Source organism: Anas acuta, chromosome 5 (assembly GCF_963932015.1).
Source record: "Anas acuta chromosome 5, bAnaAcu1.1, whole genome shotgun sequence".
Taxonomy (NCBI): Eukaryota; Metazoa; Chordata; class Aves; order Anseriformes; family Anatidae; genus Anas; species Anas acuta.
In genome coordinates this window covers 60,384,194-60,397,610 of record NC_088983.1, presented here as the reverse complement: position 1 = coordinate 60,397,610, position 13,417 = coordinate 60,384,194, and the positions used below count along the sequence as shown (strand labels likewise).

The 13,417-nt window shown below is 40.4% G+C and overlaps 1 protein-coding gene across 14 annotated transcripts in view; it reads right to left on the bottom strand.

The window, feature by feature from the left end:
- PLEKHA7 (pleckstrin homology domain containing A7) overlaps nt 1-13,417 on the bottom strand; it is a 132,514-nt gene that overhangs the window by 64,535 nt on the left and 54,562 nt on the right. For 2 of the 14 annotated variants that reach the window (XM_068685179.1, XM_068685181.1), the window contains exon 1: nt 7,498-7,788. The exons of the other annotated variants lie outside the window; for them this stretch is intronic. In XM_068685179.1, coding sequence (XP_068541280.1) covers nt 7,498-7,532 — 35 coding nt within the window. In that variant the 5' untranslated portion in view covers nt 7,533-7,788. Of the gene's footprint in view, nt 1-7,497; nt 7,789-13,417 lie in introns of those variants that run through there. 14 annotated transcript variants of the gene reach the window in all.

The window sequence follows — 13,417 nt, the reverse complement described above, 5'->3', positions numbered from 1 at the left end:
TATACAAATATATATAAATGTATTTCTCCCGGTCATCATCTCCAATGCTGGCGCAGCTGTTTCTTCAATGATGTAGATGACTGGCTCCTCTGGGTTTAATTTTTATCCCTCCTTCCTACAAATGGTCCCTATGGTCCAATTAGATTCAGGAACTCTGAAAATGGATGCTCACTTAGGAGGCAAGTATTCTTTTAATCAAATATTTTTGGGAAGCATGGATTTGTTTTTTTGTTGTTGTTTGCTTGTTTGTTTTGCACTGGGGTCATTGACGGGACAGGGAAGCAGCACCTTTTATCACTAGTCAATTCTATACCATACATGAAGCAGTATTTTCCTGATAGACTGCCATACAGAAGAAAACTATACAGACATGACACAATTGTATTACAGTAGCCAAGCTGTAGAATAGTTATACACAAAATGCTGCTATAAACCAATCCTTCCGCAATAAAAGAAACACGTAGAGAGCAACTCAGGTTGCTCTTTACCAGGTTTTTAATGTTGAATGAAGATTTCAGCTTAAGTCTTGCACACTTCTGATATATTGATTTTAATGCATAATGTGACTAAGCAATCGTCAGAGGACAGCACTGCAGATTAAGAGACCTTGCTTGGCTGCTGTGTGTGACCTCTGACAGACTGCAGAAAGACATTGCCCTTCTCCTCCCTCCATAGCATGGAAGCACTTTATCCATAACCTGTATCAGAAGAACAAAGCTTTACCCAAATACTGTTTTCTTACACAATCACAAGAGTTCAGAACAGGATTAAAGAATTATAGCTGTTATCGATGAACTTCTCTCAAAGATACAGCCCACTGCGTTCAATTCTCAACCCCACTACAGGAAAGACAACAATGAACCGAAGCAAATTTAGCGGAGGAGCAGCAAGATGTTCAGGAGCACCTGACCTGCAAGGAGAAGCCGAGGGAGCCAGGCTTGTTCAGCCTGGAGAAAGATAGCTTCAAGGGGACCCACCAGTGGCCTTCTGCAAGGAGCTGGTGAGAAGGCTCTTCACAGCAGGGCCTGACAGAAGAGCAGGAGAAAACAGGCATACATTGAACCGAAAGAAGTTCAGGCTACACTTTTTTACCTGAAGGATACAAGGATGGATGGAGCAGATGGCAGGGCACTGACATGGTTGCCCACATGGGCTGCGCAGTCTCTGCCCTTGGAATTTCTCAACCCCAGAACTCAGAAAGAGCTGAGCAAGCTGGTCTGACCTCACAGCTGACACCTATTTGAGTCCATTTAATTTCCTCTAATACAAATTCCATGAAAGATGAGAATTTATTCAGCCTGGGTTCCTGTGGCTGCATGCTTTTTATCTAGTAGGGCACACGTCCCTGCCGAAGGTTTTCCTGTAGTTAAGGACATACCAAATGCTCATGGCTTTGTCTCACTCCCTTCTCCATCCCTACCCCTGTTCTCTGCCACTTGACAGTCCTCTCGAGGCATGAAAGGCAATCCTACAAACTCCAGCTCCTTCAGACATCAGGCGGAAGAATAAACAAGGATATGAGCGTCACGTTCCCTGGAGTACAGTTTAATAGGAACAAACCACAATTCTCACAGCACACACCTATTCTTGTGGGTTGGCTGGTGGTGTTCATCAGCACATGCACTTCAGAAAGTGCCTTCATTAGCAACAAGCTGTTCCAGCGTGTCTGGCGGTTAATTCGGAAAAGCTTCGGACTCTATACATATACTGTAAGGACAGGCTTAAGCCACAAAGTGAAAAATGACAGCAATGAAGTTCCTTCCTTTGGTTTAACTCTTGGCTGCTTTAAAGGAGTTCCTCACTCATCTCACAGGTGGATTAAACATGCTGCATCTCCTCCAGACGTAAATGCATTTGGAGAAGTATTTTTCCCCTATCAAATCTTAAGTATAAAGAGGACCTCAGTACTCCTGCAAGGCCCTTAACATCAAGCTTTTGCCTGGGAGAAGACTGGTAATAAAAGAACAAAAGAACTTCCTCAGGTACCAAGGGCAAACTGACGAATTCTGTCAGGCCCGCTCTCCACAGGCCTGGCACACCCAGAAATGAAAAGCTCTGACATACGAAAGACATGACTTTAGTATCAATTCACAGACCACTGGCACAAGTCATACATGATCCTGTTTTAACCCAGAGCCGAATGTCTCTGGATTTATACCGACCAAAGGCTCATGAGCTGGGGCGGTGAGGGCCGAAGCCTGGCCTGCAGCAGGCCCATGTGGGCAGGGGTCCTGGTGGCCATAAGAGAAAAGCACTTCAGAGCTGCCACCGCTGGGCAATGCGGCTTCAAGCATGACAAAAAGGGGTGCCTTGTCAAAGAGTAATACCGTTTTAGAAAAAAAAACACTCCACGCACACAAATTCCAGTCAGTCGGTACAGTATGACAAGTTACTGTGTATTAATCATGGTCTTTCATGCCTCATAGAAAATGGTTCTGAAGCCAAGGCTATAAAGCTGATAAAACTGTACTAAAATGTTATTTACCCAAATGTTTCCATCATACCGTTACTCAAATATATCCCCCACTGCGTAGCGAGAGACACATTATGTTTCATGGCCTAAAACTAATCCCAGATTAATATTTTAGGAATTAAAATCGTAAAACAGACGTGGAAGATTTTCTTTTTAGGTTATACAGAGTTTATAAAATTACCCAGAAATTTATTTTTAATTCAACAAAAGCTCTTTGGCATTAAAAAAAGATTTATAGGTCTATCAGTTCACAGGAATTCAGTAAAATGAAGTCAAAAAAATAACCTAGACCAAAACTCATCCTTACGGAGATGTTGAAATGCTCAATGGCTCCCAGTCAGACAAGCAGAGAAATTCTGAGACACTTCCAAGTAATCACAGAAATATTGCCATGGAATTAAATTCTTTATGGCATTTACACGATGGAAAATATGGTAAGATATACATACTAATGCTAGATAAAACTTTATACAACCAACAAACCAATAAAGTAGCATTAGTAAAAGGAATTACAACAACATACTAAACAGTTCTGAACTCTGTACAACTTTTCTGTTTTTAATACTCACCACTTTATTTGATGCAGAAACCCAAGCAAATTGTTTTGAAAATGAACTATTTTGGTGTATGCAATGCCAGAATTTCCTTTACTAAACATAAACCAACAAAATAAATCCAAAGAAAGAGAATGACTTATTTTTGGTCAAGCAGTGTTTCCTCCTCAACTGCTATGTAATCGAAGCACGTTGAGTCACAATATAACCTATAACAAGTTAATAATGATTTATATTATTGGCATAATGTAACGGTGCTGAAGTTAGGATATTTTATGTCTATGTATGTGGATCAAATGTAAATCAAATATGAAAGCTCTTGTATAATGACATTGTGTTTAATTTCTTGAATCAACACTCACATTGCACTATCAGAAGGTGAAAATTTGAGAATAAAACATTACAATAAAATACAAAAAGGACAGATGTGAGAAGAGTGGCACTGAAAACAAGGCAGCAGTGGAAGACATTTGGATTTTCTTAACGCCTCTAAGCAGACACACCAATGGTGCCCAAACAGCCAGCTCTGAGTAAGTCCCTAGAAGACAAAGGTGATGCCAACAAGAAGAGCTAGTGGCTAAGAAAAATAGCACAAGCAATGTAGAAAGAAACATTTGTGCTCTTTCAGTCTCAAAGATTTGTCTGGCAAAGACATTTTAAAAACTACTTTGTTGGTTTTGTATGCAGTGGTAAGGAGCTTACGTTTATATCAACCAATGTCGACACGCTTTGTTGGTAGCAATGTCATTTGGGGACAGCATGCATCTTTACAATCAGCTCTGAATTAGACTCTGTGTGAAACCACATTATCCCATTGGGAAAGATGAAAAATCCTTCCTTAAATACATGAACAGTGCTATTATTTTTCAAATTAACTGGAAGGATGAAGCAACTACAACCTTTCACAATAAGCCTGGAAATCAACAGCCAAATGTAACAGCCAAAAGAAAAACTGGCGGAGGAGACACAAAATCAAGCTCCTTGACTTTGGTTCGGGGAGCAAGGCCACAGCAAAACCCAACAGCTCTTAGCACGTCACTAAATATAGCGGAGCTATCAGCTACATTCCTCCTGCACCACTTGAGCAGTCTCTTGTCTGGTTCTTGTCCTATAGCTCTACCATGCTGAACCCGCAGCCGAGCCCTCCCTCGCCACCAAGACAAAGCTGGTGTGGTAAATCCTCAGGGAGTACAACTCCTGCAGCTGTATCCCCAGGACCTTCACTGCCTTAGAGCTCCACAGGAGAGCTTGCACGGCTGAACATCAAAGAAACATGCCCTGACATAAGACTGTGGCCAAAAGACCTAGAGCATTGCCACCGGTGAGGCTGGAACAGCCTCTCACCCTCACCCGGCAAGGACAAGCTCCCCGCCACTTCCCCAAACCGGCCCGCAGCTGAGGCGAGGGAAGCTGGCAGCGAGCAAGCTCTCACGCTGCTGACGAGGCCTGGGGTGAGGACAGGGAGAGCTGGGCAGGATTAGGGATCGAAAGAAATTCCAAAAAACTTTTTCAGATCCTGCGTTAACTCCGCTCGATGCCAAGTAAGCCTCTGTCAAGCATGTGACTGAAACTTGGCAGCTAGGAAGGTGAAGTAACTCGACGTGAAATGTTTGTTCTTTGGGTAATTATTTAACGACACTTACAATGACTGAACGACTTAGAAAGCTGTACATCTTCCACTTAGGGAAAACTTAGTTACCTCTCAAAAATACAGTTATTAAATAACCCTTCGCTATTTGGGGAATTAAAAAGGCTTTGTCCCCGTTAAAATGCATTAAGATTGAAGTGCTCCAAAGCACCTGACTGAGCCGTGCCAGAACTGAGCGCTCCACACACCAGGTAAGTCCAGGCCAGCACTGCAGCAAAAATGGTTTTATTCATACCTAAGCTCTAAAATGAAAAAAAGAAAGAAAAAAAAAGGCAACACAATGAACATTATATATACATTATATGCATATACATTTGATCAAGAGGACTGCAAGCAGCACGGTACCTTTTCAAGCTTTCAGTGTTTCAGTCGCATTTTAATTTACTAACTACAGCAAACACACATTATAAAAATTGCTGAGGTATATAATTTAGCACTTCAATTATTTTCAAAAGAAGATTCACTGTATACATTACATAATGAAAACTGCGTACAACTAAAGCACCTCCAGACACTAACATTGCAACAATTTTCTCAGTTACTCTTAGGATCTTCCCGTCTTCTTTAAAACTATATCGGACACTACTGCAATGGAAACCAAAGCTATTTCCACGTTCTGGGAAGGTGTGCCACACTGTAATCAATTTTGTTTAGCTTTAACTCCATAAGACGTACTTAAGTTTCTCTGCTTTTTACTTTAGACATTTTAGTAACACTAATAAAACAAAATTTAAAAAAAATCAATCTGCAAGGAGCACAGAAAAGAGAAAAACTTCAGAGTGGCAGTTTCTGAGTCATCGCTGACTCACAGAGTGGTTCTGCTTAATGGCTAAATTCACTTTGCATTAGAAAGTTGAAACAATTGGAATTCATTGAGTGATGGCACTTCAGTTATTTTGGACACTGGAGCAGGACTTCGGAGTCTGTCCTTTACACAGAAGTGTGTTTCTGCCACAAGAAGAGAGGAAGAAGTATCTATGTCTGTAAAAATCTTTAGTGCAGGAAGTTTTTCTGGATCCGTAACAGAAAAAAGTTAATGGTCTGGGCACTACCACATCAGGATTCAAAAGATCGGGATTCAGATCTTAGCTCTGAAGCAGATTTCTTGTATGACCTTGAGTAATCCTATTTCTGCAAAATCACTGTTTTATTAACATTTAAGACCCTGAGAAGACAGACAAGTGCCTACCAGTTTAGAGTCTTAACCTCGTTTGCAGCTTTCTGGGCACAGGACAGAAATGCAAAAATCATTCATTGTTTTCAACAGCAAAAAGGACTACCTCGGCCTTCCCAAATAATTCCAGCAAACCTCAGAGGTCAGTCAGACTGGAAATGCTGCATCGACTGAACACGCCACATTACTGTCTTCCAAGTTAAACTGTTCACTGATCGACAGCAAATCTCTTCCAGTGCATGGAAGTTTCTTCCTTATAATATTTGTAGCCATCACAAAGCCTTCCTTAGTATGAAGGCAGGATTTCAGCTATCTGTTGATATCCTTTTTATTTTCAGTACTAGGTGTATGGATGCAGGAAGAAGATTATTGCTTTTTTTTCCTCTAGCGTACTTTATCAGAGCTATGAGGTAAAACACTGTGCAGTAGAATACAACTCTGTACAAATACAATAAAGCCTAATGCATTGTAATAACCAGAAAGCAAATTTAAAAGTTATTTGTCATGATTAAATTGCCAGAGAGGTTCTACAAAACTCAAGCAACAACGCCATCTGAAACTTGCACCTTTGTATGCAAGTTTCCAAAATTAAATCCACAAAGATTACCTTTCCAGGACTACTTCAGCAAAATCTTTCTGCTCCATTACTTCCTTCCCAGTCACTGTTAACTTAATTCACGCACGTATGACTTAAAAGTAACTGCACCAAAACATCACGTTGAGCCTAAGATGCCTCTGAATGTTTGCTTTTGTGGTATCACACACTGTCTTCTTGGTGCTGTCAACTTCTTTAAAACAATCTAAGAATCTAAATTAGCCATGTTAATACAGTAAATTAAATTCCAAAAGCAATGAGTGGCAATATTCATTCATCTCGAAGTACAGCACTGTAAAGACAACTACATTCTAATGCAAACTAATGTCAAGTCAGAATAAAAGGCCAGAAAATGCCCTGCTTCTGAATAACGAGGCTCTCTCTAGGAAAAATAAGATAATGAATTCTTCTCATCCTGTGTGATGCAGACATCTCTGTTTTATGCCCAGCATTCTGGGACTTGCATGTTATACATATTATACATCGTTACTTTAAGTTTTAATACCTCTGAACTGAACTGTTTTCAGACAGCTCTCAAATTCTGCAAATACCATCTGCATATTTTGCATTCCTTTGACACAAACAGGTTGCAGAGTAAGCTGCTGTGTTCTCAGGACAGTAAGAAAAAGCAACTCAAACTTTCTGACACCTTGGAATTTCTGGTCCTACATACCTTCCCGTCTGCACTCTCACATATTTATATTGACATGAATGCTAATTTTATCTGCCTGAGAACAAGCAGATAGACATGAAAGCTATTCTGTTGATGCTTTAGAAAATGACAGATGAGAATTACTGTGAGAAAAAGTAAAAAGAGAAAACCCCTACCACCAAAGTTGCGTAGTACTGTTTGGAAGGAGTCAATCACATTTTAGGGACAGACTACAGCAGCTCTCAATATTTTTCTTTTAAATAATACAGTTCAAAGAAAATTAGCAATATAATTGATTGAAGTTTGAGTAGTAATGTTCTTGATTAGTCAGCATGCTCTGCAGTGAAGGACAAGAAAATTTAGAAAGGGGAGGGGAGAAATAAAAAGCCTCACAATCTCACCTTCTGCGATGCAACTGAAAGGGATCCACCTTCATCCATCCAGACTCCAACGCACACTCCTACTTCCATTAGGAAACCACAGATAGCTTACTCTTTAGCAGACATTGTAAAGAGCTATGTTACTGAACCTGGATTCCCATGACTTAGATAGAAATATTTTACTATTAGCTGTTAGCAGTGATAGCCTGCGAGTACTCCCCATCAGCTGAGGGAACCCCGAGTCCCCCCATGGGCAGAAGACCCCAAGCACCCCGCTGCACCAAGCGAGCTGCGGCGACACGCTGCTGTGGACTGTGAGACCAGCTCCTGTATTGTACAGGGAACACTCATGGGGGGGGAACCAAAAATAGCCTCGACAGCAGGACCAGGAATCACGTTATGTTTGTTAGCAGCCTTCCCTGGAAGTTTATCTGAAGGAAGGAGAGAAGAAAGAAGAGGCACAGCATTTTAACCAAGTGACCGTACCCAACCCACAGGATCATGCACCTAAGGATCGAAATTCCATCTTAAGGTTATTTCTTGCTACAGTCCAGAGCAGATTCTTAAGCAGAGAGGAAAATTCACATAGATGATACACAACGCCAACTATTTTTGGAAGCACAGAACCTTCATCTAATGCCAAGTGGCACGTATCAAAGGTCTGTGCCTGAAGCCAGTCTTCCAACTGCTTACCAACAGAAGAGGGAAAAACTTCAGGAAAGCCTTTCATGAAATCAATAATAAGCCAACCAATAAGTACATACAAGGGAATAACCAACTTTTTAAAGGACTGTTTTTCCATTAAGTTGCACTGACAGTTTATACAACTCAACCCCCCTACATGCCTGTAGAATTGACACGTCCATGTATTTGGTGGAAATATATAAAAAGGGCACTGGAAACACCTGAAACATACATTATTTCTCATGTCATCTTACATACTTCTTTAAAAGTACTTGCAGATCACAAACTACCTCAATCCATAAGATAATTACAGCATTACACTGCTCTAGCACCACAAGCAGCTTATTGATAAGGTGGAGGCCACACATTTCACTTCTACCCATCACATTCAGTTTGCGTTCAGTAAAAATAATGGGACTGGCAAGAAATTGCACATCGTCCTTCAACAGGCACGTGACAACGCAGTACACACAGCACAAGCCACGGGCCTTTTCCTAAGGCAAACCACAGGCAGCCAAATTCCAGCAACTACAAAAAGTTATGTAAGCGCTACGGGGATTTTCCTTGTGTCCTAAGCCTCCACCCGTGAGATGTTATCTTCTGATCCCAGCTGTTCCCTGGGGCTGGAGTACAGGTTATTCCGGCTCACCAAAGAAATATCCTGTCCTCTTCTTCACACAATAACTAGCATTATAACTGCATTATAATCGTATTACAACCACGTCTGTTATATGCATGTATAATTACACAACGTCAATAATCACGACCCGTACACAGCCCTAAATTCAAGAATCAAAAATTGACTGGCCTATGAGATTCCAAATGGAGAACACTTTCTAAAACGAAGATGTTCAGAGCTCTGAATGTGGGGCATTAACAGCAGTTTTTTCTACAAATTAAGTCTCAGCGGTATCAATTAGCAGATTTCTCAGGAAATAATTAAAAAGGGATTCTCAATTCAGTCTTTACAATGCTGATTCTATTGCAACCTCCGTCACACAATAGATGTTTAGAAAACTTTTCCTGTTTCATTTTCTGAGAGCCTGCATTTGCTGTATTATTTTGTAAATGAGAAGCTTCATACACTGGTATCTCCAAATATCGTAACAATGCTGTGCACGTATTGCTCCAGGCTCCCCCACCCCCATTCTCTGTACACTCTTCACCTCCAAGCAGGATTTTCCCTTTGCACTCCTTTTAGTTCAGCTAGTCTGTCATACCACTGTGAGCACGACAGAAATCCTGAATTAGGCTCAGACAGACTGCACAGATGTATTTTATCTCCCAAAAAAACAGCTGAAGTTCAAGACGCATCCATATCAAGCTTTCTAAAGAATATTTTACACCACCTTTCCCCAGTCTTCATTCACAGGAAGCTATCAGGCGTCTGTAACAAGCTGGCACCAAAACACACAAAGATAAAGAGAATGCAGGCCCTTGAGTGACAGAATAACATTGCTCTTGCACAGTTTCCCTTCCCTTGTCTGTTTCCTTCACTTTTGTCAGAAATACCTTTTTTTTTTTTTTTTCCTTGTTGCTGGAAGTTCGTAATGACCACAGAGGGAAAACCGTATTAAAGCATCTCAGGACTTCCATTGTAGAATTTCTCAACTACAGCAAACTTCAACAGCCCGTCCTTCTAAAAAGCATGAATAAAGGGTATTACAACTGAACCCACCTAAGTTACTTACACGTCCTCAAACACATGAATTAGAGTAGATAACACCTCCAGATCATAAGTTCAGAATTACTACAATGCAAGTAGCAAACTACGGACTATGGTAGAACTTAGAAGATGCCAACTTTTCTTGGCTTGTGTATGCTTTTGTCCAATGAGTATTTGCATTTATTTTAACTGGCAAAAAGCATGTTTTCCTACAGAGGACTGATGAAGGAGGTGGGGTAATAGCACTATCTGATGGGAAATATGGGTGTTTTATGTGAAAAGCAAAGACTGCATCACCTCCTGATGGGATCAAAAAACAGGCGTGCTTCATCCCGCATATATTCCCCATGTTAAAAGGAGCCTTGTTTTGAAATCTTTCCTTCCATTTGTCTCTTTAAGTGACAAACTTCTGTACACATTTTTTTTCTCTTTCTCCAAGACAAGAAGCCTAACATCACCCATTATTTTTTCTGAACCAGTACACCATACGTTATTTCAATTAAAATGTCTAGAAATGACTCTGCACACTAGAACAACTCAACACTAATTTTACCACATCCTATGTCTATAGTTTGAGCGCAGGTTTTGCTAGTAAGCAAATGAAACACATGTACAAAACAGCTGTAAAAACAAACAACAACACCATGTTTAAAAGATTAACCAGAAACCATATTACCTTCATCAGTAAGGACAAAATCAGGCATTGACAGAAGCCACAAGTTCCAGGGAACAGCGAGGCTTCTACAACACAGCACAATGATGTCCTTTGCATAGCTGCGACCTGCTAGAAGTGCCATTTGAAAGCCTAAATTACAGCACTGATACCATTTAAAGTACTTAAGAGACAAACAGAACAGTAAAAATGGAACATGGAAAAAGGAAATTTCACGTACCTTCTACAATCTAAAAACTGATTAAAAGCTTAATTTACAAACACTGAAGAGGACAACTCGCATTGCCCAGCGTTTGCACCACTAGGATCAACGGACAAAGCAGCACCTCTCCTTTCGTCTGTATGTGAAGGATTTTTGTAAAAAGACATCTTAAAAAATCAATACTTAAATATTCTCCCAGGATGATCAAAACAGAGAGATAACCTTAGAAAATGAAAGTCTCCTTCTAAAACACATAGGAAACAATGACTTTTATAGATTGCAATAAAGGGAAAAAATACTTCAGTGCTCTTAATGTATTGGGCCTCATTTTTAAACATCGCTTTTCATGTGAGAATTTACTCTAAATCACTGAGCTCATGAAGGTCCATACTAGACACAAACAGACGAGTACTTCGAACACCCTTCCTTCACTTATTCCTTGGCAACCAGAGAGAAATCTGGCAGGGCTTACCGAGGGTAGAACGACAGCTCAGATCCAAGATGCTTCACAATCACTAAGAGAAGTCTGACCAAATTTGACTGAATTCATAGTTGTGAAGAAAATTCCACAGCATATTCTTGAAGACCTTTCCTCGACACACACGGCAGTCCTTTAGCTCTCATGTTGTTCCAGTTCACAGTCTGCTTAAAGCACAGCTAACTGGGTTTCCTGAACTAACGTGGCCAAAAAAGAAAATTAAAATGACTCCCTTTTCCTGCTGCTTTTTACTAACAATAAACAATATTTACATAAATATTTAATAATTAATACATATTTACGTGTAATACTGATTTAATAAATATTTACTTGTACTATTATATAAATATAGACGTGCACACAGTTTTAAAGAGTGAGCACGTGGGCATGCATGTGTATGCACAAGTGCACGTACTTGAGGTTTTCGTTGTGAGACCAGACACAGGAGGAAGACACATGAAGCCAAAGAGCACTATCAAGGCAGAAAGGAGGAGTTAAAATCCAACAGACCCGAAATTCGTCTTAATACTTAATAAGCTACTGAGATATCAGAAAGTCCTGTGAGTTAATTTGTGCTTGCCAGCATTTAGAAGACCACAAAGTCAGGCAGCCAGGCACCACAACGATCACGTGCAGTTCTTATTTCAAGGGATCCTGAACTAACCTGATGTCACTACATTCTGTGCATTTGAAATGCAAGCTATATTTAAAATATTTTTTCCTGAAACAACTCCCAGAATTTAAGAAAATAATCCCAATTTGAAGTTGGAAATACAGGGTGCATGTAAGCAGGTTCCTGCTCCACATGTGAGACCAAGGCCCTTGTTAGCACAGCACTATCTAAGGCAAAGCACAGTTTACAGGCACCCTTACAACTTGCACGTTTTACTTCCTTGCCATTCTTAAAATCATGGTATTAACGGAGGTAAAAAGTCACATAGAGACTGCAAAATCAAGAATACAGCTCTTCTCACTAAATGGGAAACGTCCACTATTCGGAAATGGGATTTGCAGAAACTCTTCAGGCTTCTAAAAGCAAGCACAACCCTAAGGCAACTTTTCCAGCAAAATCCTACAAAAATGAATTTATAAAACATTCGTACACGCAGTGAAGTTTTTATAATCCAACACTACTCCATGACAAATGGTCCATTAAAACTTGCCACCTGGAACACATGACACATCACAGAAATGCAGTAACATTATATACACAGACTGTACGTGCAGGCATAGGACATGCATCGTCTAGGATAAAATGCTTCCATAGCCATGCTGTGAAAGGAAAGAGTGTTAGAGAGGAAAAAAAAAAAAAATCAATATAAAGGACTCGTGGGACATTGAAAATTCTAACAGTACCAGGTGGCACTTCCAGGAATTTGGTCCTTCTGATGAAAGCAGACCGAGAAACAGCCACTAGCAATGATAGTTCACACGGTTATTTAAAAGAAGCTTCTGAATTAAAGTCATCTAGACAGTACTTCCTCATACAAAAAGATCAGGTTCAAGAAAGATGTTCTGAAAGCCCAATACTGAAATTCCATTTGTCCCTCTGAAAGATCACAAACGTCAATGCCAGAGCTCTGAGCAGCAATTGCTCAGCTCGGAGCTGTCGCTCAGCTGTCCCTGTGACGACAGCAAGCCCCTCTGCTCCCCTGGAGAAGATAACGGGAATTTTAATTACTGCCATTCATTCTGCTGACACCTCGAGTGCAACAAAGTTCTCCTCTAAAGAAGTACAGATACCAACTTAAGATTTCAAGAACGAGTCTTCCCTCACGCATCTTTACATTTTTTTCCTACATTTATATTTAACCCTTGCTATTTCCCAGCTACATTTGTGAGCACGGGTTATAAGATGGCCATTGGAACTCTCTCCACGTAAGTGCAGAGTGAGTTTTGCAAGTCACCTCAGTGGGGAATCTCAGATATTTGTCAGGGACTGGCTTAGCCAAGTCTCATCCCAGAGAGTTAACTGCAAAAACCTGTAGGCAAAGCTGCAGACGTGGTTTCTCATCTCTTTTCCAGCTGCTCCCAACAGCATACAAGATTTTAGTCTTGGAGGAAAATAAAGACAATGTTCTTTTAAGTGACTGGGTTTTGGTTTTGTTTAAATAGTATTCTGCATGCTGTTTTGAGAAGAATAATCGTGTTTCTGATCCTGCAGATTCTGAAACATCGCAAGGCCATTCATTAGTCACAGGGTGCAGAAACGAGCCTGGGGATCAGAAAACATTTTCA